This window comes from Protopterus annectens, chromosome 8.part1 (assembly GCF_019279795.1).
Source record: "Protopterus annectens isolate FY-2018-M chromosome 8.part1, PAN1.0, whole genome shotgun sequence".
Taxonomy (NCBI): Eukaryota; Metazoa; Chordata; order Ceratodontiformes; family Protopteridae; genus Protopterus; species Protopterus annectens.
Window position 1 is genome coordinate 315,633,199 of NC_056742.1, and position 26,151 is coordinate 315,659,349.

Consider the following 26,151-nt stretch of genomic DNA (forward strand, 5'->3'; position numbering starts at 1 on the left):
AGCCTGGCATTCCCTCACTCAAGACAGATGGGTACAGTCGATCATATCCAAGGGTTACATAATTCCTTTCGAGGAAAGTCCTTTCCCCTCAAATTCCCTTCCAGATGTACCACCCGGTCTAAGGGAAATTGCAGAGTTAGAAGTCTCAAAACTACTGCAAAAAGAGCCATTCAGCCAATTACAACAGACCATTCAGAGCCGGAATCTACTCAAGGTTCTTTTGGTCCCCAAAAAGACGGGAGACTGGAGACCAATATTGATCTCAGCAGACTCAACAAGTCTGTGAGGAAATCAAGATTCCGAATGGTCACTCTTCAGTCAATTCTGCCCTTCTTACAGAAGGACAACTGGATGTGCTCAATAGATCTTCAGGATGCGTACTATCACATCAAAATTCACAGACGCTCCAGGAGATTTCTCCGCTTTGGCTGGGGTCCAGTCATTTCCAGTTCAGAGCCCTGCCCTTTGGTCTCACTACAGCCCCCCAGAGTGTTCACCAAATGCATGGCAGTGGTCACGGCTCACCTGAGACGTCAAAGATTCCAGGTGTTTCCGTATGTCGACGACTGGCTCCTGTCAGCCACCACCAGGCATCAGCTTATTCAAGCCAGGGATTACACAATAAGTCTTTGTTCTCATTTGGGCATCTCGATCAACTTCGAAAAGTCATCCTTATCGCCCTGCCAGTCTATTACTTTCATAGGCGCAAACTTAAACACTGTTCGGATGTCAGCTACCCTTACAGATCAAAGAGTTTCAGACATTCAGAGTCATGTCAGGATCATTCTGGCCAACAAGAAAGTACAGGCCAGAATGGTTCTAAAGGTATTAGGCCTCATGGCTGCGGCCATTACTCTTCTTCCCTGGCTCGATTCTACATGCGCCTTCTTCAGTGGATGCTGTTCACACAGTGGTCGTACCAACAACTTCCAATGCGTCACCAGATTCTGGTGACACAGACTTGCAAAGATCATCTTGCTTGGTGGATCACATCTCCTCAGGTTCACCAAGGCAGGTACTTTGTACCCCCATCCCCGATAGCCACTGTCACCACGGATGCCTCCTGATCGGGTGGGGGTCATTATCAGGGCAGGATGGTTCATGGGACGTGGCAGCCGTTCGAGTACCATCTGCACATAAATGTCCTGGAGATGAGAGCAGTGCTTTTAACATTGCAAGCCCTCAACGACTTTCTTCCCGTAGGGACAATTGCAGTCCACACAGACAACATGTCTGTAGTTTGGTATATCAACAAACAGGGCGGAACCAAGTCCTACCCCTTGTGTCGAGAAGCGCTCAGACTATGGCAATGGGCGATCTCCTCTCATCGGTTTCTGGTAGCAACGCATATCCCTGGGAAAACCAACATTGTAGCGGACAGATTGAGCAGAGCTATTCTCATGCCTCACGAGTGGTCTCTCAAGCAATCTATAGCGGAAGAGATATTTCTGGAATGGGGTCGTCCATGTTGCGTACTCCCCAAAACAGCAAATGCCCAGACTTCTTCTGTCTCTTCCCTCTACCAGGCCATCCCCCCAGAGACGCTCTGACCCAGGATTGGCCCCAGGGACTTCTTTATGCCTTCCTCCATTTCCTCTGATCCCTCAAGTTATCCAGAAAGCTACCGCTTTGAGAGCCAAATTGATTCTCATTGCCCCTTACTGGCCTCGACAAGTTTGGTTCCGTTCCTCCATCATCACCTTTTGGTGCAGCCGTGGCATCTGGACCCAGTGCCAGATCTTCTGATTCACCAATCCGGTCAGCTGCACCGGTCTATCCCTTCTCTCAACCTCACAGCATGGTTGCTCCACTTCCTTCCTTAGCCAGGCTTCCTTTGATCTCTAACCCAGTTAGAGACATCATAGTAGCTTCTTTAAAATCCTCTACCAGGAGGATTTATACAAGCAAATGGAAACGTTTCTCTTATTGGGCTAAAGCCAAGAATATTGATCCTTTCACTGCCCCTGTTCAGGCAGTCCTGGACTTCTTAGCAGAGATTTTTCATGCAGGCTCCTCTTCTTCCACAGTCAGAGTTCAATTGGCTGCTATCTCCAACTTTCATGTCGGGTGCAGATCACAATATTATGTCCCATAGGCTCTGCAGGGCCTTCTTGAAAGGAATTTTCCTACTAAAGCCTCCAATCAGGAATCCTCCTCCTCAGTGGGATCTAAATTTAGTGCTGACATCCTTGATTCTTCCCCTTCGAGCCAGCTGTTTCTTGTTCCCTGAAATTTCTTTCTTGGAAAACTTTATTCCTAGTGGCTATTACATCGGCCAGGAGGGTGTCTGAACTTCATGCTCTATCGGTTCGACCCCGCTATTTGGTTTTCACAAAGACAGAGTATCTTTGAGAACTAATCCGACCTTTTTGCCTAAGGTCGCTTCAAAGACCAATTGGAACCAATGCTTTGATCTCCTGTATTTTTCCCAAACTATTCAGACAGAGACGAACAAAAACTACATTATCTTGATGTCCACCGTCAACTTAGATATTATTTGGACAGAACAAAAAAATTTAGAAAATCTGATCAACTTTTTGTTTCCTACGCGGATAATAAAAAAGGCCTTCCTGTTTCTAAAGTGACCTTGTCCAGATGGCTTTCTTCGGTCATCTCTGAAATTTATCTGCTCAGGGGAAAACAGCTGTGCTCAAAACCTAAAGCACATTCAACTAGGAGCTTAGCTACTTCTACAGCCTTTCAAGCTAGACTTCCTTTAGACACTATTTGTGCAGCGGCCACTTGGGCCACTCCTCACACTTTTGTTTCCCATTACAAATTGGACTTGGCCTCCAGGGACAGAGCCAGTTTTGGCTCTACAATCCTCAAGAGTCTGTTCCATTGAGCCACCCAGGATAGAGGTGCTAGGGACGCGGTCCCATCAAGCAAGAATGAAGGCGAGATTGACAACTTAACATTAAGAAGTTATGTACCTACCATAACGTTCCATGTTAGTTGTCTTCTCTCGCCTTCTTTCTTGCGACCCTCCCTCCTTCCCCCAGGCCTGGACAGACCTTGTTATAAGAAATTATTATGCTGAAGACCATTCAGACCTGGTCCTTCTTCCATCCTGTAAGTTTCTTCTTCCTTTTGGAAGTGTTTTATGCTTGGTGCTATTGCCCTTTGTCATCAAACGAGATCAGGGTACTTACCGCCTTGCATCATGGGATATGGGGCTGCCTCGAGCTGGTAAAAGTGACTCTCGAGCTTAGCAAGTGCCGAGTCGGAGCCGAGGGATCGGCTCCGAACCCATCAAGCAAGAAAGAAGGCGAGAGAAGACAACTAACATGGAACGTTATGGTAGGTACATAACTTCTTATTATCCCAAATCAGCCAATCAACTAAATAGGACTACATCTGGTTATGGGATGAGAAGATGTAATAACTGCTCCTGTTGTATGTATATTGATGTGTCTGGGTCCTTCATACATCCCAGTACTAACAGGGAGTTTTCACATCTGCCCTCAGCTGATTGCAATTGAAAGGACCTATTTTATCTTGCATTATGTAGTGGTGGTTGTTCGTTCTCTGTAGCTAAAACGAATAGGCGCCTACAAGAGCGCATTCGTGACCATTTATACTGTGCACATAGGGGCATGAGTTACAGTGCACTGGCAAAACACATGATAATGACAGGCATGGAACATTCTTTAAGTTTGTAGCACTAGAATTAATTTATGATAACATCAATAAGGGAGAGCTTGTGAACAGAACTTATCAGGCAGAACTTAAGTGGATTTTTTTTTACTACAAGCACACTATTACCCTGGGTTGAATGACAGCATATCTATATAACCCACTTTAAGAGCAAGACCTTTGAAAAAGAAGTAAGCTGTATGTATATTTCCCTGCTATGTCAGTTTTACCAGATATATTTTATTTTTTATTTAGTATCTATGCATTATTAATTTATATATATATATATATATATATATATATATATATATATATATATATATATATATATATATATATGTTCTTTGAGATGTTTACACTTAAATCTGTCTTGATTTTCCATACCAAATATGGTTTTATGTGATATAGAGTGTTTGTAGCTTTAAACATATACTTATGTAGTTAGAATGGCAGCTAATAGCACTGGATGCACTTTGTTCTGATTAGTTGATTGTGACTGCTTTTGCACTTTTAAGTTTGTAGTTTTGAAATGTATTTTAGATCTGATGAAGCTTACTGCAAAAGCGCTTATCTGTATTTTATTCTGTCATTAAAATTTGTGTTTTACATCTACTGTGGACTACTTGGAGAAGAATTTGTTTTGTTTAATATATAGAAAAATGTTTGAGACCAGTTTTGAGTACGGTTTAGTCACATTTTGAGAGACACTGAGCATTTCTTAAAGGATTTATATGAGTTTACTACAAAGATTAGTAATACTGATGACATCCTATTTGTAACGATGGATGTAGTTTCTTTGTTCACTGTTATCCCTAACAGCCAAGGGATAGTGAATACTGAATATTTTTTGAAAGTATTTTCTGAATATTCAAATGATAAGGTCTCTTTAGTATGTAGACTTTTGGATATTGTGCTCGAACATCATGTTTTCTTGTATGGTGAAACAACATTTAGACAACGCAGTGGCGTGGCTATGGGCACATCATGTGCCAATAGCTACGCCAATGCTGTTATGGTGGCATGGGAAATGGAACACCTTCTTGATGGACCTTATGGTACACAGGTCCTGTTTTTCAGGAGATTTGTAGATCTTTTTATAGCATGGTGTAAGGGAGATGTTGGCTTTTCTCAGTTTGAAAAGTACCTCAATGAAAGTACAGATTTCTTGAAGTTTATGTCAAAATGTTCTGATTTGGAATTTAACTTTTTGGATGTTACAGTTAAGAAAGATGTAAATGGGAAAGTTTATGCTACACTATATAGGAAGAGCTGTCATGTGAATCATCTGTTATAGAAAGGTTGTATGCATCCGTCTTGTATGTTTAGAAATGTAGTACTTAACCAAGTTTTCAGAGCCTCAAGGTTAAATGCTAGGGAAGTTGACTTTTTTCAACAAGTAGAGACGGTGACTGAAGAACTGAGAGAAAAGGGCTATAATGAAGGAATGATTCAAACTAATGTAGTGGATGTTGTGAATATGACTGATGCTAGAGCTAAACCCTATTATTCAAATGGAGAAAGATAGAAGTCTAAGGATGGAATGAGACAGGGTAGGAATAAGGCAAAGGTACCCTTAAGCTATACCAGTGATGTTAATAAATATATGGATATTATTCAAAGGCACTGGAATATTCTGACTACTAATAAAGAAATAACTACAGTGTTAGAAAATGCACCTAAATTCCTAATTTAGGAAGAAGAAATTCTTGAAAAGGAGATTGTGGTTTCCTAAGGGGCAGGCATTATGGAGTCCACAGGGACTTTAACTTGTGGTAAGTGCTCTTTTTGTAGTGAGATAGATACTAGTTCAGAATTTGACCATCCTGACCAAAAGAAGTACAAGTTTAAAGTTAGTGCCACATGTGAAACTAAACATATAGTTTATCTTGCTCATTGTTTAAGCTGTAGGAAATTTTATATTGGGAAGACTGATAGATGTTTTAAAGACAAGATTTGTGAATGCTTGTATCATATTAGTAAAAGGAATAAAGTTATTGTCTTCGCCAAACATGTTATTAGTACAGATCCATCGCATGCTTTTAAGTTTATGGCAATAGGCAGGATTTACCCAAGTGTAAGAGCAGGTGATATACGTAATCACACTGAGGAGTTAGAAGCAACTTAGATTGTTAGAAGCAAGTTAGATTATGGGGGATGTAGGACATGGCCTGAATGACCATGTCCCCCTAAGACCTAAACTTAAATCAAGACCTTTGTGTAGGCAATTTAAAGAGTGTTTTATATTTTTATTTTATTTTTAATAAAATGTTTTATTGTGCTGGAATTGTTCTAAAATGTCAGTGTCATGTGATGAATAATTAGTAAAGTCATGTGATTTGTAAGTAGGTGTATAAAAGGAGGGGGCATTTTTATGTGATTTTAGCACCTGATGAAGCTGTTTGTGAAAGCGCTTGTGCAGTTTGTACTGTGAATAAACCTGAATTTTACACTGGAGAGAAGAGCCTTGCCTGGGTCCGTTTGCTTATTCTTGCTACTTGGACTGTTTGTCTATCTGGATGCAGGTTCCTGGTTGTTGAAAGTATTTTTTGTTTGTTTTTGATTTACAAGAATTTGTTGAATATCTCAACGAAAATAAGTGGGGTATTCAGTTAACTGTGAATTTTGATATGAAATCCATCTCTTTTCTTGATATCCTTTTATACAGGCAACCAGATGGTACACTTGCTACATCATTATATCGTAAACCTTTTCATTCCAACACCTAATTGCATGCCTCCAGTTGTCATCCAAAATATAATATTCGAAACATCCCCCAGTCCCAATATATAAGAATTAGGAGAATTTGTTCAACAGATGAGAATTTTCAACTTCAGGACAAGGAATTAACATCCAGGTTTTGTCAATGTGGATATAAAAAATCAGATTTGGTTCAAACTAGTAGTCAGGTTAAGGGGTTACTAAGGACTGACCTGTGAGGTATCAAAATTATGAATAGAACTTAGATCGCCCTATCGGGTTCATATCGAGTTATGGGCGAAACACCTATGGCTTTATGGACCTGGTGCAACATCACTGGGATATTTTGTTAACCGATGAATGGTTGAATCTCCTTTTAGATGACAAATGTTGTTTTTCTTTTAGAAAAGGAAAAAGAGTGGGTGGCTATTTCAATCATTATAAATGGAAAATACCATCTTTAAATTTCACTCTGGGTACATTAGATGGTATTAAGCTTGTTGGATGATTCCCTTGTGGCCATTGTTCTTTTTGCAAACATGTTTTTCAAACTAAAGAATTCACCACCAAAAACACACCACGTCTATTTAATATCACTATATTTGCGAACTGTAGTACTGATTGGGTAATTTACTTAGTTGTATGTACTTGTTCAGCTTTCTATATAGGTCAGACGTTTAGACCTATTAAATTACGTATATCTGAGCACTTTAGTCTTACTAATGCACTATATAAGCACACCATCAAACATCCATCTGCTCAATTTCTTTTTATTATTATTGATGGGATATATGGTAACAGAAATTGCAAGGCTGGTTGGCACAATATTTTAAATAAAAAGGAGAAAGCCTGGATTGTGAGACTGGGTGGTCTTTTTCCACCCGGCCTGAATGAACATTTATAATAGGATATTTTGATTGGTTGATTAATGTGTGTGGGCTTGTACTTTCCTATAAATAGGGGTTTATGTGTTACAGTCTGTATTAAACATTGAAAAAGGCTTTTAGCTGAAACATCTGACTTTATAAGTCAAAATTCCTCTCTCCTATTTGTGCTGGTCTGTTTGTTTGCTGTTTTTGTACTTGGTTTGGGCCTTTGCACTTGCCATCCTTGCCAAATTTTGTATCTGCCTGTTTGGATTGGAGTCTTTTAAAACTTGTACATTGTTTAACCCTCCATTTGCTGTAGGAAGAGGTCTTGCAAATTTATTTGTATACTGTACCATGCTTTTTTCTGAAATTGGTACTTCTCTGTAACCAAGGTTTTTATAACATAGGGTTCATCTGCATGCTGTACTGCGGTGGTGGTGCTGCGGTAGTGTTGTCGCCTCACAGTAAGACGTTGTCCTGTTCGATTCTCAGCTAGAGCGTCTTCTGTGTAGAGACATGCGTGAATGGGCATACCTTCGTTGAAGGTTGTGTGTCAGAGCTGGCAACTTGGCACGTAAAAATCTACTGCCAATCATTAGCGGACCGGAGTTCCGCTGTGGCGACCCCTAACTGGGAAAAGCCGAAAGACACATACATACATACCTTATAGGCCAAATTTTCGGAAAACCTACATAACCTAGTAGCTGATGGTTGTACTTTTATTAGCTGCTTACAACCTTGCTCCCGGAACTGGACTGGCAAATTTGCATTGTGCCCTTTTATTAGCATTTTCCTGTATGTCTTGGATCTTTCCCAGATTTGCCTCAACCGTTGAGTCCACTTGGCTCACATGTTATACCGTTTACTTTTTTTTACTGCATTGGATATAGAGGAAATCCCCTCCTTGACAGCTTCTTCTGCCACATATTGTATAGCCTGCCAAGCATGACTATTTTCTGAAGACTTATTGAAATCTGCACTAAAAAGATAACTTTATAAATGGTCTTGAAGCATAATTACCATATTTTGTATTAACTTGTGTATATACATTTTATTTAAATTTGTTTTATAATGCTACTTATCTTTTTTAATTTTTATGAATATGTATGAGCTGTAATAGTTTACTAAAACCTATACTTTCTGTAGTGTGTCTATACCTTTGCATTGTCTGTTACTGCCCTTAATTCCTGACTAATGTAAAGTGCACTGCAATTTTGTAAATGTGCATTGTAATTTGTAAACTAATTAACATATTAAGCCTGCCCTGTTATGCCTTGAGTGCATTGAATAACTATCACTACCTATTATTTAAATAATAAGCCTGTAAAAAATAATTTGGTTACTTTATCCTTAACTAATGACTGAATAATGTAATAAGCCTGTTACAAATAAGACTATCACTTTACCCTTAACTAATGATTAAATAATGTGAAGTATTTCAGATTTGACTAAAATGTACTATACTGAACACAAAGCTGAATATCATATTCTGAAACTTGACTGAAATGTATGTTAGCATATACTGAACATTTAAAAATAGCTGTATATATTTTGGAAACTAAACTAAAAGAATATATTTTGCCATTGTTAACTAAACACAGATAAATAAACTTGAATCCATCTGAATACAGACTGAAAACTACTACTACTGTACAATTGTTACCACGAACCTGAAAACATAAGAACATTTTGACAGTGTTACCTGGACACAAACTGGAATCCATCTGAACACAGACTGAAAACATACATAATTGCTTTAACTTTAAACAAGCATTGAAGAAATAACTGAAACACATAAACGTTTGCCAAATTTTGCTCTGCATTGTTCCAGTCACTGATGAAGTGTCCTCTTTATAGTTGGGCCTTTTTAAACCTCTTTTTTAATTTTTTTGTTTGGTTGTATTTAGTATCAGATCCTTAAAATAACATTTGTATTTTTAACAATTATAATCTGATAGCGTTGCTTATTGCCCTGACTTTATTTACATTTTGTGCATGAAATGCAGCTTTAACAACTATAAACTGGCAGCATTGCTTGCTGTGCTGACTGTATTTACATTTTTCTGCATGAAAATAAACATACATTTTTCTGTATGAAGTAAACATTTGCTGCTAATAAGCTCTTGCATGTCTGTAGACAACCTGATTTTTTACATTAAAATTTAACACAACACTTAATTTTGACATAATGTAATTTCCCAAAATGGTGCTGTCACACTGGGGATGTAACAAGAATTCTGCTGTTATTCTCTTCCCAGGCTGATTGGCTTTGTTTAAAAATTCAAACTCCAAAGGCTTGCTACTGACTGCAATTACCTTTGACCTTTTAAACCCTGATAGCATGAGAATTGTCATGAGTAATGAAATGTATGGTCTGCTGTCCTTTTTAACCTGGAATAAAGTCAAATACACCAACTGATTTGGTGCTGAACTGTCATAACTTTTTTATATAGTTTGAAAATCTGGTATGTCACGGGCAACATTAATCTGAGTTGCAGTATACTTTTGATTATCCTTTGGGCTTGAACTTTGTACATTACTTGCATCATTTGCCCAATCATTAACCATAGTGGGCTGCCTTGTATTTGAAGAGATAATATTTAAATCAGTAACCTGTTTAGCTTTATTGGAAACAACTGGAAGTAAGTTATTAATACCAGCTTTTACACACCTGTGTTTCCATGTCCAGTATTTAAGACACCTTTTTTTACATACATACAAAAAAAAAATAACTGCTGGGATTGGTGGAGTCTGTTTTACTGCTGCAGTATCTGTATTTACAAGAAAAATTTCAATACTGGCATCTGATGCTTGCAAAATCTGTTTCTGTCTCACCACTATGTGGACAGTTGTTTTCTAAGGTCCTGGCTGTAGCAATTGCATTTAACTTGATAGTTGTATTAAGTTTCTGAACTTATTTTAAATGAAACTAATATATCGCTGTGCATTTCTGCACCTATATAAAATACATTTTAACCGTTTAACTTTTTTACATTTTGTTTCATGACCCTTAGATTTTAACATACTGTTCTGTGAGTGAAACTCCACCCACTTTTTACCATAACTGCTTTTTTTAGCCGACGTCATTTAACTTTTCAGTAGTACTGAATGCTGCAACAGTTTATTATTGCGGTCTACAATTTTCTTGGATAAATAGTTAAACTCTAAATACATCAAATGGATTTTTGCCATGTAGCCCTGTGACATATAGTGCTTTCTAGGCTGACTGTAGTCTGAGCTGATATGCTTGACAAACTGCCATTTCCATATGAAACGTATACAGTCTGAAAATGATTACATAATGTCCTCTTTTATACATAGGATCTGAATTTTTAACTGCGTCAATTTTACAATGTAGCACTGACTTTAAATTTTACATTTTGCCTCTGTTTATATTACAATATTGTTTATGAATTGCAATACTTTAATACCAAGCTCTTAACTAATAACTGGTAAACAAAACAATAATACAAAAAATCATTTGCCAACTGTAACTGCAAACCCTTTATTCTGCTAATTAATTTGACTGTTAGTTCTGATATACTTTAAAACCTAGAGGCATATGGTTACCCATTTTTCCTAACTGACCACACCCAATATGTCTTTCTGAGCACTTCAGCTGCGTCAGCTGAACTGGAATTTATTCTATATTTAACCCATAAAACTGCATGTTTCTGTTGTAACCAATGTTTTAAAATCTGTACATTTGCACATATTTCTTTACTGAAGTCTAAACTAGTATATACAGAGCTGTTACACTTTGAACTGATAGCTGCCATAATTTTTGACTTTTTAAATTCTGTCCAATCCACACTTGTATCTTTTTTGTATGTGCAAGTGAAATTGATTTGTCTGTAAGTAATGAAATAACCTTAAATGATGACAGATTAATGCTCTGAACTTTACAGATAGCCATGGAATGTATTGTTTTACTTAGCACTAGTCTGTTATTCAGTTACAAAATCTGCACTTTGATTTCTCTTATTTTTTTTTTTTTAGTGCAGACATAGTTCTTGAATCTGAAAAATAAGAAACTAGATGAATTAATGTGAACTTGCTTGCATGTTATGTATATAGACTGTGTTGACATTTGTAATACTGCAACATACTTCTGTATTCTGAATTGTATGTATTATATTCTGATTATTTGTACGTGAAACAATACAACAACTGAAATTATGTTGAATTGCATGTGCTGAAGCATGCACGTTTAAACTGGAGACCATACTGACTTTGCTTCTGTGATTTAAACCTTTTGTGTTTAGACATATTTAACATTTTTGAACTAATAACCTTTAACTTTAAGAGAACATTTTTAAACTTAAACCAAAAAATTACTGAAATTTTAACTGTTGCAGTATTATTTGATATGTTTACATGCAAAAAATACATTAATTTAAACTTCGATGAACTGTTAACTAAAGGATGCATATAAAGTCTTACATAACTTTATGACTTGGAAGAAATGTGAGCCATTATCTGTAGCTTATTTACCTTTTCCTTGCTTCTTAACTCTGTGATGTCACTCTGGAAACATGAAAGTCTGTTGAGATATCTCTTAACTGGATAATGTCTTATGATCTGAAGGAACACTGCTTTGATTTAATACTGGTCTGCTGAAGTTGTGTGACGCTTCTCTGACGAAAACACTGGTGCTGTGCAATTTCTTTGTCCATTTTTTGCATGAAGTAATGCTGTCTTAATGAGAAACTGTCATGCCGTAATTTTCAGCTTATTCTGTATAGAGTTTACAGCTCTATTTATGGAAAAAACACCAGTACACTGTTGTTGTGAAACCGTTGCTGTCACTTTTTAAACTGTTAATAAAACTTTGAAGTTATTGCTGTAAAACTGTCCTTGAAAAAATTACTTGCTGTAGCTGCTTTTGTTGAAGTTTGAACGAAACACGGAGTCCTGCACTTTAATGAAAACAGTGATATTTTATAGTTTGTAGAACACATGAAGTTGAACGAAACACTGCTGTTCTGTAGATTTCTGTAGAGCACACGTAGTGTAACCAAGTCTGGAAATGAACAATACCTTTATGAAAGGTTGGGTTATTCTACCAAGTGCTGCTGCAGTACTTTTGCTGTATAAACAGTTACTGTGAACTTAAGAAAACGTACTGTACTGGAAACTGGAATTAAAAGGGTTCTGCTGCTTGCTTCGTTACGAGAAGTGTATATCTCTCCCTAGACAGCAGGCTTGTGTGGGCACCATTGTAAGATTTGATAATACTGTACTGCACCGTAGTTAGCTGCGAACACTGTATACAATGAGACTGAGAAACAAAAGTCTTAATTACCGAAACACATGCTGAATAGGTGTTAGTCTCTCCCTTATGGACAGAGTCTTGTGCATTTTTCAAAATTAATTTTCTAAACATTGTAGTCATTTAATAAAGTTTTATTAGATGTTTACAATATCCGAATACTGTCTTCATTAACAGTATTGATAATTCAAATTGCTGTACATCATATTTTAATTGTGTTGAACAGCATAAACTGACATAGCCTGTAGATGACCTGTTTTCTGTACTCAGGCTCGAGTGTTTGTCATCTTTTCTGAAGTAACAGGTCGAATGAACTTGCTAACCTTAATTGGCCTGCTGTCCTGAACGCAGCATATTATATTGCTTTAGTCTCATAAATTTCCTTATTTACCTTTTTAACCTTGGTGTCAGGCTTTGTATGTGCTTTATTAAAGAATATTTTGTAGCTGATCTTTTCCTTGAGAAAAGAACATTTTGTCTGCACACTTTATGCTTATCTTTCCTTTTTAATAAACTGTCTTTTCATGCTTGGCCAGCAAGGTTATTTTCCTTTCTGCTTAACTGTCTTTTATGCATAAATGAAACACAATTTATTTTACCCTTTAGCCTGTCTAATTTCTAATAATTTTAAAATGGAAATTCCTAATCTAACACTTCGTTTCTGAAAAAGGATGACAGGATGTGCTCAATAGATATGTGTGCTATCATATAAAAATAAACATGCAATCCAGGAGATTCTTGCTCTTCCAGCTAGGAGCCAGTCATTGTCCGTTCAGAGCACTGCTCATTGGCCTCACCACAGCCCCCATGGTGTTCACCAAATGTATGACAGTGGTAGCAGTTTACTTGAGACTGCAAGGATTCCATGTGTTTCCATACTTAGATGACTGGTTCATTACTGCTCCAACCAGGCATCAACTCATTATGGCAAAGTTAGGAGTAACCATACATTTCGAGAAGTCTTATCTAGAGCCATCTCAAATTGTAGAATTCATAGGAGTGCTGCTAGACAGAAGGTCAACAATAGCCTCCCTTCACATTTCCAGAGTTCAGATTTTAAGGTTGCAAGTCAACAAGATGCCTTGTAATACCACATTTCCGGCTTGCCTTGTTCTACAAGCTCTAGGATCAATGTTATCAGTGATGACCCTTGTTCTGCTAGCCAGATTTCACATGAGAATTCTCCAGTGGCTGTTGGCATCTCAGTGGTTGATTCTTCAACTACTTTTATCAGCCCTAATATGAATTACAAACTTGTGCAAGAAAAATCTGATATGGTGGATCCAGTCAGATCAGTTGTTGCAGGGTCATCCATTTGTCCCCTTGCAGCCCAAAGCCATACTGAACATGGACGCTTCCCATCTATGGTGGTGGGTCATTACCTGAGAAAGACAGTCCAAGGCATGTGGGCTCCCAAAGAGCCCAATTTGCATATCAGCATACTGGAGTTAAGAGCAGTGCTTTTATCATCGCAAGCCTTTCAGGATACTCTCCATCAGGAACTATTGCAGTTCAAGCAGACAGTATGTCAGTGATTTGGTACATCAGCAAACAGAGGAACCAGCGTGTACCCCCTATGTTGAAAAGCACTAAGGGTGTGGCAATGGGCAGTGTCTTCCACCTGCTTTCTCTTATCAACACATATTCTGGGGAAGTCCAACATGCTAGCTGACCAGGTGCATACTGTTACCTCACGAATGGTCTCTCAACCAGAAAGTAGCAGAACAAATATTCCACAAATGGGGTCATCTTTGCTATAATCTCTTTTTGCATCTCCCCTATACAACAAGTGCAGCACCTGTTTTGCTTGATTTCCCCACAGGGGGAGTCCCTGAGAGATGCTTTTCTCCATGATTGGCTCCCCCAGATTATTTTACGCATATGCCCCAGTTCCCCTAATTCTGAAATTCCTTCACAGAGAGCTGCAAGGTTGAAGATCAGAGTCAATTATGTAAATAATTCTATGTCATTTGTGAACGTGAAACTGATTTATGCAAGATGCATGTGTTACAAATGTATTAGAACTGTATGTCGTGTATATCAAACTGGTTTGTACAAATGTTTGTGTTAGAAATGTATTTGCAAAGTGCTTGTATTTAAAATTTATCAACAGTGTGCCCTACTGGAGAGAATAGAAATGTACATGCACTATTGTAACTGTTTAAATATATATGTTTTAACAGAGGAAACTAGAAGACAGGAAGTTAACTTCAGTCCAGCAAGCTTTAAAATATATGTGAAATTAAATCACTTCATGGGCTAGGCCATGAAGATGTTATCTCATAGGTTTCAGTGCAGCCAGAGGCACAAAGTCTGTACTAGGAAGCTTTCTGCATTGTCTTTGGGGTGAACTAATTACTACTCTGGAAGCGGGAAGGTATGAAATTGTTTTATTACTTCCAGCACCTGCCATAGATCTGAGCAAAAGCCCTTGCGTGTGTATTTTTACAGGTAGATGCTAAGTCCTGCCAGCAATGGGGAGTTTGCATGGGAACTAGAAGTCAGATGACCAGAAGTGATGTCATTCTGCAAACTATCCCAGAAGTAATATTTTAGATATTATTTTGAGAAGTCTTAGTGAGACGAGTATTCTGTTTGAGGCCTGACTAGAGAGACTGTTAACTTACTTTGGCAAGGCAAGATGAAATAAGTGATTAGAGGAATAGTAGAATTCTTAGATTCAGTTAAGAATATATTGAAGCTTAGTTTAGATATTTTTCTTTGTATTTGTCTGAGTCTGTCCTACAGGTGTTATTTAAATATTTCCTGTGATTTTGAACTCTGATGTCACTGTGAATATATATTGAGTATTGTCTTGTTTTTATTATTTATTATTAAATATATTTAAACCTTTCATTGTGGCTGATCTTTGTAGAGATACTTAAGTTTTTAGAGTTTTTGCATATTTATTTGGTGACACTGTGTGGGCCACTCCTGATAGCATTGCTCTTGGTCAAACTACCAGTTGTATTAGTACTATTATTACACAGTAAAATTGGACACCCATTGTTAAGGGCCTTAAAGTAGCTGACAAGGGGTTTTGGTGGCAGTGATAGCTACCTTATAGCTTCTGAAAGCTTCGCAAGTAAGGCAGGTGCAAAGAACCAAAAGACCAAACTGCAATTTCAAAAAATTGGTTCAGCACCAAAAGAGTGAAATACACGGTTTATTCAAGGCAAATCAAACCGGTTTCGACAGTTCAACCTTTATCAGTGAATCACTGATAAAGGTTGAACTGCCGAAACCAGTTTGATTTCCTTGAATAAACTGTGAATTTCACTCTTTTGGTGCTGAACCTATTTTTTGAATAACTACCTTATAGTCGGGGCAAAAGCGAGGGCTTAGCTAGTAAAACTGTGCCAGCCTTTCCCGTGTGTGTGTGTGTGTGTGTGTGTGTGTGTGTGTGTGTGTGTGTGTGTGTGTGTGTGTGTGTGTGTGTGCGTGCATGTGCACGTGTGCATGCTTATGTATGTTTGTGTGTGTGTGTGTGTGTGTGTGTGTGTGTGTGTGTGTGTGTGTGTGTGTGTGTGTGTGTGTGTGTGCACGTGCATGTGCAAATCAAAGCTCAAAGTTGTGTGTGTGTGAGCTTCTTGGGCAGGGACTTGAAGCACTGGTTGGACATAGTGTGGGAGGACTTGGCTTGGAACCCTGGCTAAGGACTTAGAGCTATAGTTGTGCCATTGGGGATCTGGAGAAGGAGAGAGGATCCAGCCCCCAGACTGACTGTGTTCCCTGTATGTTCTTAAGGGAAGTTTTGATTGATTGTGCTTGATGCAGAGAGTTGCATCTGGAGATACTGTGTGTGTACCTGTTGTCCTCCACTAGTGCCAGTAGTGAGCATTGAGGCTTCTTGATTACTTACCCAGAGGTGGGGTGTCACAGCCATCGTCTCTGCCAAATGGATTTTGGAAATTCATGCATTGTCAGCGAAACCTCCGTATCTCATTTTCCATAAGGATAAATTCTGCTTACGAACCAAAGCATCCTTTTTCCCAATGTAGTATCACATGTTAATATCAGTCAATGTATTAATCTATCAGTCTTCTTTCTGAATTATTCCAACAAAGGAAAACACTTGTTAAATTTGCTAGATGTGCATAGGCAATTACATTTTTATCTTCATAGGATAAAAGGTATCAGAAAAACTGATCAACTGTTTATATCCTTTGGTGACTTGAAGTTGGGTGCACCTGCATCTAAAGTCACCTTAGCTAAATGGCTTACTGACTGTATCTCCTTTTATTTATAACAAGTCAGGAATGACTTTGCCTTACAAAGTATGGGCTCATTGTACCAGAGCTGTAGCTACCTCTTCAGGTTTCCACTCAAGAACTTCCATGGATGATATTTATTCAGCAGCAACTTGGGCTTCCCCTCACACCTTTATCTCTCATTGCAAGCTGGATTTTGTGTCCACAGGTAGGGCATCTTTTGGCTCTATGGTGCTTAGAAATATCCTTCCTTGAATCCACCCAGGGTTCTAAGTAGCTGGGGACTCTGTGCCATCAGTCGAGGACAGAATAAAAATTGACAGCATCAGATAAAATAGTTTTATGTACTTAACATAACGTTCCATCTGTGTTGTTGATTTTCATTCCTCCTCGACTACCCTCCCGCCAACCCCCAACCCTTTTTAGGTTTATTCTAGAAGAGTGAGGGGATATAACATTTTGGTTGTAGGCTTACATCTTTACCAGCTCCAGATGTGACATTGCCTCTTCCTTTCTGAGACTCTTTCTCTTAATCCATATTATGTGCACATATGTATAAGTTGTAAGAGTACGTCTTTCTTTATTGCTTCCAAATAAGGTCAGAGGTAATGGGGAGGATGCATTGTGAGTAAAAGAGAAGCTTGAGAGTTCAGGATTGCCACGTGCTTTTACAGTGGTCGAGTCAGATCCAACACCTTGGATCCTAACATCGGTTGAGGAGGAATGAAAATCGACAGCACAGATGGAATGTTATGGGAAGTACATAACTTTTTTTTTTTTTTTTGGTATGGCTTTAATAACGTCTTTGTTCTAAACTGTTTCTTTTGCCCTCTTGTCTTTAAAAATAGAAATGTGGTCAGAATTTTGTATCCGAGTTGCATTGCTGCAGCTTGTATCAGTTAGCAGCAAGTAGCAAAAAGATCTTTATTGCTTTCTTTGGAATACATATTTGTTACTCCAGTTTCTCATCCTACAAGTGATTTGATTTTTATTTATATTAATCCCATTGTCAGTTTTCCAACTTAAAAATATTATACTAATTGTGCAAAAATGTGAAAAGGGTTGATGGATGGATGGATGGATTGTGCTGTGTTAACATTTCTGTGTAAATAATAGTTATTTGTTGGGGGGTTTTAACATGTTCATGCATTTGTTTTTCTTTAGATCAAAGGGACAAAAGCAGGCATAGCAGCAGGTCACAGAGAAGTGAAAGGGACCGATCTTCAAGAGATAGCAAATCAGAAAGGAGTAGCAGAAGAGAAGAACCTGATAGTCCTCGAAACAGGCCTAGGGGTGAGCAGAGTCTACTTCTGTCTTATTTGCACTGGCGCACAAGTCTAACAGTAGAATTTTACAGCACCTTGTTCTTTCATTGTTAATTTTTTTTGAAGAATTTTGGTTTCACTGGAAAACCGCATTTGCTAAACCATACTGATTCACATCTTTCAATAGAATGCTTTGGCTAGTAATCATCAATTGCTGATGCTGTGTTGATTTATACCATTAGCATTTTTTTCCTGTGGAGAAGGTCATGTCTGAATTGTAGAACTGTGCTTGTTGATAGTCAGCATTACTTCTACCTTCATTTGGGTCTATATTTATTAGTAATGTTGTAAAGAAGTTTAAGAAACATCAGGGAATGTGTTGAGGGTTTTAAGTTCATTTTGTCTTTCTGCAGTGATTTTTTTGGCTCTCTAACTTGTGATTGCAGCGTTCTGCTGCAGGTCATATATTGTCATACAGACATTATCAGGCATCCTATTCAGCAACCTTATAGGTCAGGATCAGAGAGGTGGAGAATTAAATGAACATTAGGACTCAAGTGAGTGAGTAAATTAAGGCAGTAGCATTAACCAGACAGAAAAAAAAGCAAGTGCAGCAGACCACAGCAGAGTCAGTCAGTCATTCAGGGCATCTTCATAGTAAATAAACACACCTTGATCACTTAATTGAACAGGTCTGCAAGATGTAAAAAAAATGTTGATATTGCCTTCAGACTAAAAAAAATGTTGATACTGCCTTAAGAGAATTGCATTTATAATCAGTACACCAGGAAGCAGTGTGAAAGTCACCTACAGTGATACACCTCAGTGTACTGCCACTGTTTACTATGAAAACATCTAAGTTAAAAAAAAAAAAAAAACGTTCAGCACATCGAACAGGAGCTGCTATTTCCTGCATACTAATTAGGTTAAACTGTCAAATCTGTTGAACGAATTCATCAGATTCGACATTTATGTTGAATGTTGAACATGATGTCAGTGTAGGTGCAAACATAAGTTAAACACCTACACTGGCATTCACGTATTAGCAGGGGGGCAAGCCCCCCCTGATAACTAAATATTCCACCTCCGAGATTGCACTACAGTGAGGAAAGGGATACATTTCCCAATCCGCACTGTACCGTGACTCTGTGCATAACATTGAGTAAATATCAGTGAATGCAGAGTTGCATTTGCTGATATTTACTCTCGCTCTCCTAACGTTCGGCATCATGGAAATCAGCCAACTGCTGTTCATCCTTCCGTGTTCGCCGAACCAACCTTCAGTGTTTTGATAGTAAATCTATTGCCACATATGCTCTCTGATGCACATTGTTATGTTTCAGTGTTCCATTTGCTGCTACCATGTAAGATTGCTGAATAGAATACATGATGGCTTCTGTATGATGATATGTTGTTTGTAGTACTGTCTTTAACATCATGGTAGGAAACAGATTTCTTCCCTTAACATGAAATATTCAAATTTGTGTTTGTTTGATTTGCAATGTTTTTTTTCCCCCAAAGGATTTCTTTATATCTACTTTCCTGAATATACGTTGAGTATATCTGGTATTATGTCTTAGAGACAGTAGGTGTACTGTTAGGCAGTTAAATAATTATATTCAACAGACACTAGGTTTGGCATTTATTTCTTAGCATACATAATTAGGGTGTATGTTTCTCACATTGAGCTAGTTTTGGTTGTTGTATCATGGAGAATGAATTGCTAAGATAGCACAATTTCTTTTTGTTAATGCAAGCCCCCTGAGTTTTGTCATGTCGATGATAGCATGTTAAAAGTTTTTTTTTTTTAATCCGTAGAAGTAATGATCATTGCACAATTTCTTCTTTGCTGCCCTCTAAAGATGTACAAGTCTGGTACCTCATTATTGCCATAAAAAAAGAAAATGGCCAGAATATTGTATTTGTACACACAGTCCTTATTTTTGCTACCACCTCACTTTGCATTTAAAAGTCTACACATCTGAGTCTTGCTACCGGTACCTTTATTAAATGGACTCACCATTTTGTTTTTTACATTCTAAATTTGCTGAAAGTATTGTTTTTCGAAGAGCAATCTGGGAAAAGCCGAAAGACACAACTTGCAGATCTGTTTTGTAGATATTTTATATTGTAGATATTTTATTTCATTGTTGACATTTTCTGAGCTTATCTCTGGTAAAATAGAGTTGGTTTGTCTAGTACCCTCTCTACGTTTTCATCCATCCTGGCCTCCCCATGCCATAAATGCTGTGAGATGAATTGCAGAGCATTTTCCCAATATTTTGATTAATTTTTCCCCTGCATTCTTTAAGCACACACTAACAGCCCAGGACTACATTAAAATAACTGTAAAGGAAATAATTGAATTAAATCAAGGGTTTGGGGTTAGCCTCCCCTGCAGGAAACACGAGATTCTAATTGCTCTGTGGTGCTGATTAGAGCTTTTTCCAGTCTTCTGATCCATTGTTATGTAAATATATATATATTCATTATATATATATATATATATATATATACATAAATTTACATATATATATATATATATATATATATATATATATATATATATATATATATATATATATATATATATATTCATTATATATATATATATATATATATATATATATACATATATTTACATATATATATATATATATATATATATATATATATATATATATATATATATATGTGTGTGTGTGTGTGTGTGTGTGTGTGTGTGTGTATATAGGTTCATAGGTAGGTACTAGGCTGTTAGCCCTAGGGCCTATGTAAGCCTAGCCAAAAAATTACCCTGGCTTTTGCCACCCAAGAAAATTGTTTTCCTGTGCCCCTGTCGAGCAGAGCCACAGAAGTGATCCCTGGGGTGAATTTCCTATTTCCCATCCAATCATCAAGATTTTTCTTGAAGAGTGCTAATGAGGAGCTCTGTTTGACATAGGTAGTCTGTTCCAGGGTATGGGAAGTATCTGGGACAGGAATCTATCCTTCCAGCATGTTCTGTTTATTGTGGTGACAAAGTTTAGGTCTCTAGAGCATGTAGCTCGGAGGGATTGGGATTTCTTTAAGTGGAGCATGTCTAACAGCTTCGGGTTTGACATAGCTTTGTATGTTAAGCAGAGATCGCCTCTGAGTAGGTGATATGCGATGGAGTAAAGCTGGAGTTTTTTGAGACCGTCTGCGTAGGGCATCTGTTTGAGGCCAGTAATCCTCTTTGTGAGGTATTTCTGTGGCCTTTCCAGTTATTGTAGATGTCTTGTGAGGTACATACCAAAAGGGGCGTTGCACTCTATAATGGGTCTAATGAGTGATGAGTAGAGGGGAACAACAACCTCTTTTTTTCTGGATGAGAAACCTTTTGTAATGAGGTGAGCCACGTAGAAGGATTTCCTGACCACTGTGGCGATGTGATTATCAAAGGAGAGATTACTGTCCACCTGTGTCCCAAGGTCTGTTATCACACTTTCGGCATTAAGTAGACTACCATGTATGTGGTAGTTCATGGGTACAAAGTTTTTACCAAAGGGGATGACAATACACTTTTTGGAATTGAGCTTGAGGCCATGGCTTTGACACCAGGCATCTGTCTCACTGAGGTCCTTTTGTAGAATGTCCACATCGTTAGGAGTTTTGATTATGGCTCCTAGTTTGCAGTCATCTGCAAACCTTGTTAGCCAAAGACCTTCTGTGTTGGCCTGTACTTCAGAGAAGTAGATACCAAACAGGAGAGGACCCAGGACTGAACCCTGTGGTACTCCACTTGTCACTGGTCTGAAGTTGGATTTTAGAGTCTGCTACTTTCACAGTGTGGGTTCTGTCCGTGAGCCAGTTGGCAACCCATCTTGTGACACAGGGATTTATACTTAGTTTAGTGAACTTATCTATAATTCCAGAATGGGGGATGGTGTCGAAAGCCTTGGCGAGATCTAGATAAGCTGTGTGAACCACCTTACCCTCATCTATGGCTTTGGTAACTGCTTCTAAGAAGGCAGTCAGGTTTAGGAGACATGATCTGCCTTTTACAAACCCGAACTGGGTAGTGTCCAGAGTTTGGAGATTACCAATGTATTTGTTTATGAGTTCCATGATGATATGTTCCATGGCCTTGCAGACCAGGCTCGTCAGGCTAATGAAGCGGCAGTTTTCTGCTTAAAACCTGAGCTTTGGCCGGCTAAGATCTAGCTGTATTCAACTGGACGTATAAGAGAATTTAAGTACCTTTTATCTGCACTTTTTTACAAATAATACAGCATTTTAATTGATTTATTTATGTTGCATTGAATATTAACTGAACTGGAAGTTTTGATTCTGTTTTTTCAGTTAGTTCACCACCCACCCTCCCTGGTTTTCTTTTGGGATTAATCTTGGTGGCTTTGAAATTGCCCGCCCCTCTTCTAAATTTGTGTTTGGATACTCCTACTAGGCCCATCTCATTTGCTCACTCAACTGAGTGCAGTGTGATCATATTCTGATTTTAGGCACTCCTACTGTGTACAAAGAGAGCATCTGGAAAGGAAAGGGAAAAAAATTAAGTTTGTTTCCTGCCTTTCCTGTAAGTGGTCTAGACTGTTTGTAGGCTTCTTAGCCCCCAAGCCTTTCTGTGTTGGAGGGAAGCCTTCTAGCTTAATTTTGTTTCTTAGAACTAGTCAGTTTTCTAGTTTCAGCACTCAAACCTGCTTCTTTGAACTCAGCACTTGTTCAGAACTCGTAAGCACTAAATAAGCTGCAAATTACTGCAGCACGCAACTTTCCTCATTTGTCTAGAGGAATGCAGTTTTTAGTACTTTATAAATAAGCACCTATCCAGGCATGTCTAAGTGTCAGCTCCCGGTGATTTCTCCTGTCTACCTGATGAATCTGGGCATCTTGGGGCAATGCAGCAATTGCCTCATGTACACAGACAATCTTCTCCTACCATCCAACACTACAACCTGTGAGAGATGCACTTATATAGCCAAATTGGAAGCAAAGCTCTCTTCACCCAAGACTGGACTAGACAGTCAAGAGGAGAAGGTAAACACTTGCACCACACCACACTCATCACATAGTCCCTCAAAACCTACACCACCAAAACACACACACAGAAACACAAAATACACACCTTCATTCACGGAGGCTCTCAATAAAAACCTGCCCAAGCATCAGGGACCTCCAAAGCAGAAACACAAACAAACTCCACCCCCCAACACAACCCAAATGACACATAGCCCACAAACTCAGTGTGCCACTCAACCACAGCCCATAAGGCATAACAACGTACCCAACACTCTAGTCATAGGTGACTCTATAGTCACACACCGATGATCCACTCACCAGGCTAAACAAGGAGAAAGTTGCTGTCAGCTGCCTGTCAGGTGCCAGGATCCGCCACATAACACACGCACGCACTCGGGTCACTCCACAACAAGCACAAATATGACACTGTCATTGTCCATGTTGGTGTGCATGACCTGACACGTACCTCCCTGGACTACATGACAAGAGACATGGAGAAGTTCTCCGATCTTGTAGGCAGGTATGACCCTAGCCCTGAGTACCATCCTGCCATCACCCAGAATGATACCACAGTACAAGGACAAAATGATTGACTTCAACAATTGGCTAAGCTTCTGGTGTCATTCTAAAAGGATCCAGTGTTTGTCTGCCTAGGATGACATGATCAACAGACCACGATGCTTTGCCAGAGATGGCCTGCACCTGTCGCCCTTGGGATTCTGGATACTGGCAAAGGCTCTTGCCGCCCCTATAGTGCCTTTTTTAGGCAAGGTTCAAATGACAAATTCAACAACGTAACAGGTAGAAGCAAGCAAAATCTGAGGGTAATGCTACTCAATGCTAGAAGTCTAAACCTCAAAATGCACTCGCTCGAGGCACTCCTTAAAATGGAGAAAATTGACATCTGTGCAGTGACAGAGACCTGGTTCAAAGCTCCAGAGAGCAACCCTGCATTACCAGGATATAATTCATACCAAAACCACGGCCACCTAACCCGGAACAAAGCACTAAAGGTGGAGGTTTGTCCATATTCATTAAGGATATCTATGCCTCCAGGCTAGTTGCACAGCATAATGCATCTGAGATTATCCAAGTGCAACTAACTCTGGGCAAGACTGCAATCCAAATTATAGCTTGCTACAGACCCCCCACCATGCCCCAGGATTCACACACCTCATTTCTTGATGCACTGGAAAGTATTAGGGTACAACCCAACACTCTGATAATGGACGATTTCAACTACCCCACCATTAATTGGGAAAACTACTTGTGTACCAACTCTTTTGCTCAACGTTTTCTGGAATTCATAAATTCAACGCTTTGGATCAATTTATTCACACCCCCACCAGGGGCAGCAATATCCTACACCTGGTCATTGCCAACATGGGCAACCGGTGTTCCACACCAGAGGTCAGTTCCTCGTTGGTCAGATCCGACCACAAGCTAATCATCCTAGACATCCACATCCCGCCCTTACCCCCAATTAGGGAAACCACCATAAAAAACTTCTCCAAAGCCAGCTTCACACTTCTTAAGACAGAAGTGGCAAACTTCATGACACCCATGCAGATGGACAACGGAGGTATGACTGCTGAATCCTACACAAATGCACTTTATAAGAACTTAAACGAGTGCATGGATCATGCTATCCCTAATAGAACCAAGATGCTATCCTCAAAAAAGAAGGCAGCCAATCTGGTGGTCCCCTGCCATAAACAAACTCTACAACAGAAGAAAGAAACTGTTGCAAAAAAGAGTAAAATCCCATGACTGGAGGAACTCCCTAGTCAACCTCAGTAAGAAGCTGAGATCCCTCATAATATCCACCAAAACTAATTACGAAAAAATAATTGCCACTTACTCTAAAGACAACCACAAAGCATTCTATAGCTATGTCAAGAATCTCAGTGGCAACACTCAGATCTGCTCTGAGTTACAGCACAATGGCACTAAATATACAGAACCAACTGATACTGCCAACATCCTGGCAGATAGGTTCAGTGCTAACTTTACCCCCCTCTCACCCCCTAGAGGGCCCATTTCTAAACCGGAAGAATGCAAAATTCCTGTAATCATGGCTGCACAGGTAAAAAACACACTCTCCAAAGCCAAGAACACAGCATCCATGGGACCTGATAATATCCCAGGCTGCGTTTTACATGAACTACAGAAGGAACTGGCACCCTACCTAAATACCATGTTCATTCATAGCCTCACCTCAGGCTTTGTGCCCACTGAATGGCGCACTGCGATGGTTATCCCACTCCACAAAGGGGGAGCCACGACGGACCCGGGATATATATGTGTGTGTGTGTGTGTGTGTGTGTGTATATATATATATATATATATATATATATATATATATATATATATATATATTTGTGTGTGTGTGTATATGTGTGTATATATAGTTTCAAAGTTTCATAGTATAGTACCAGGCTATCTGCCCTGGGGCATTTGTAAGCCTAGCCATAGTGATGTGGCTTTTGCCACCCCATGAAATGGTACAAAAATGTACAGAATAAATCTAGAATACTGTAATGGATGCGTAGTTTGTCCACACATTTTAACAGGAACTTGTTATACATTCCAACATTGTGGCATAAAAATTGTGTTTAAACATCATTTTGATTGCCACACGAAATTTGTGGTATACGCAGGTATCTGTAATACCTGCAGCTCTTTTTATGTTGGCAAAACGATCAGACGGCTTTCTGACCGGATTAAAGAACATTTAAGTGCTATCAGACAGCAAGACAGTAGTAATGCGCTAGGGAAGCATAGCATTGCTTGTGTTAACTTTACAGGTTTTAAGTTTATTATTTTGGAACACATACAGCAATTTTTCGGTGATTGTGATACATTTCTAGAGCTCAAGGAACTCCGCTGGCAACTATTACTTGACGCTGAAAATGGACTTGGTCTGAATGAGAGCATTAATGTTAAATGTGCACTGCGATGGCTTTCATGAATGAAATATGCATGTGATTTTTTTGTTTGTGTTTTTTCCATTGCACTGTGTTTAATTTTTATTTTTTAAAAAAAACTATACTTGCCCTCATTACATATTATACGGACTACAACTATAGCTCATTTGTTCAATTTGGAGCTGCTTCTTAGTTATTTGTTGTTCAAGCAATGTTGTGATTAGTTCACTCTACACTACAAATTATTTTTGAGTAGTTATTTTTTTGTTTTTTTCA

At 38.6% G+C, this 26,151-nt stretch overlaps 1 protein-coding gene across 1 annotated transcript in view; it reads left to right on the forward strand.

Annotated features, from left to right (window-relative positions):
• The window catches only part of DHX38 (DEAH-box helicase 38), a gene marked incomplete in the record, with an annotated part of 1,902,786 nt that overhangs the window by 94,068 nt on the left and 1,782,567 nt on the right, over positions 1 to 26,151 (forward strand). Inside the window, 1 exon segment of the mRNA XM_044081902.1 lies at positions 17,850 to 17,978. Coding sequence (XP_043937837.1) covers positions 17,850 to 17,978 — 129 coding nt within the window.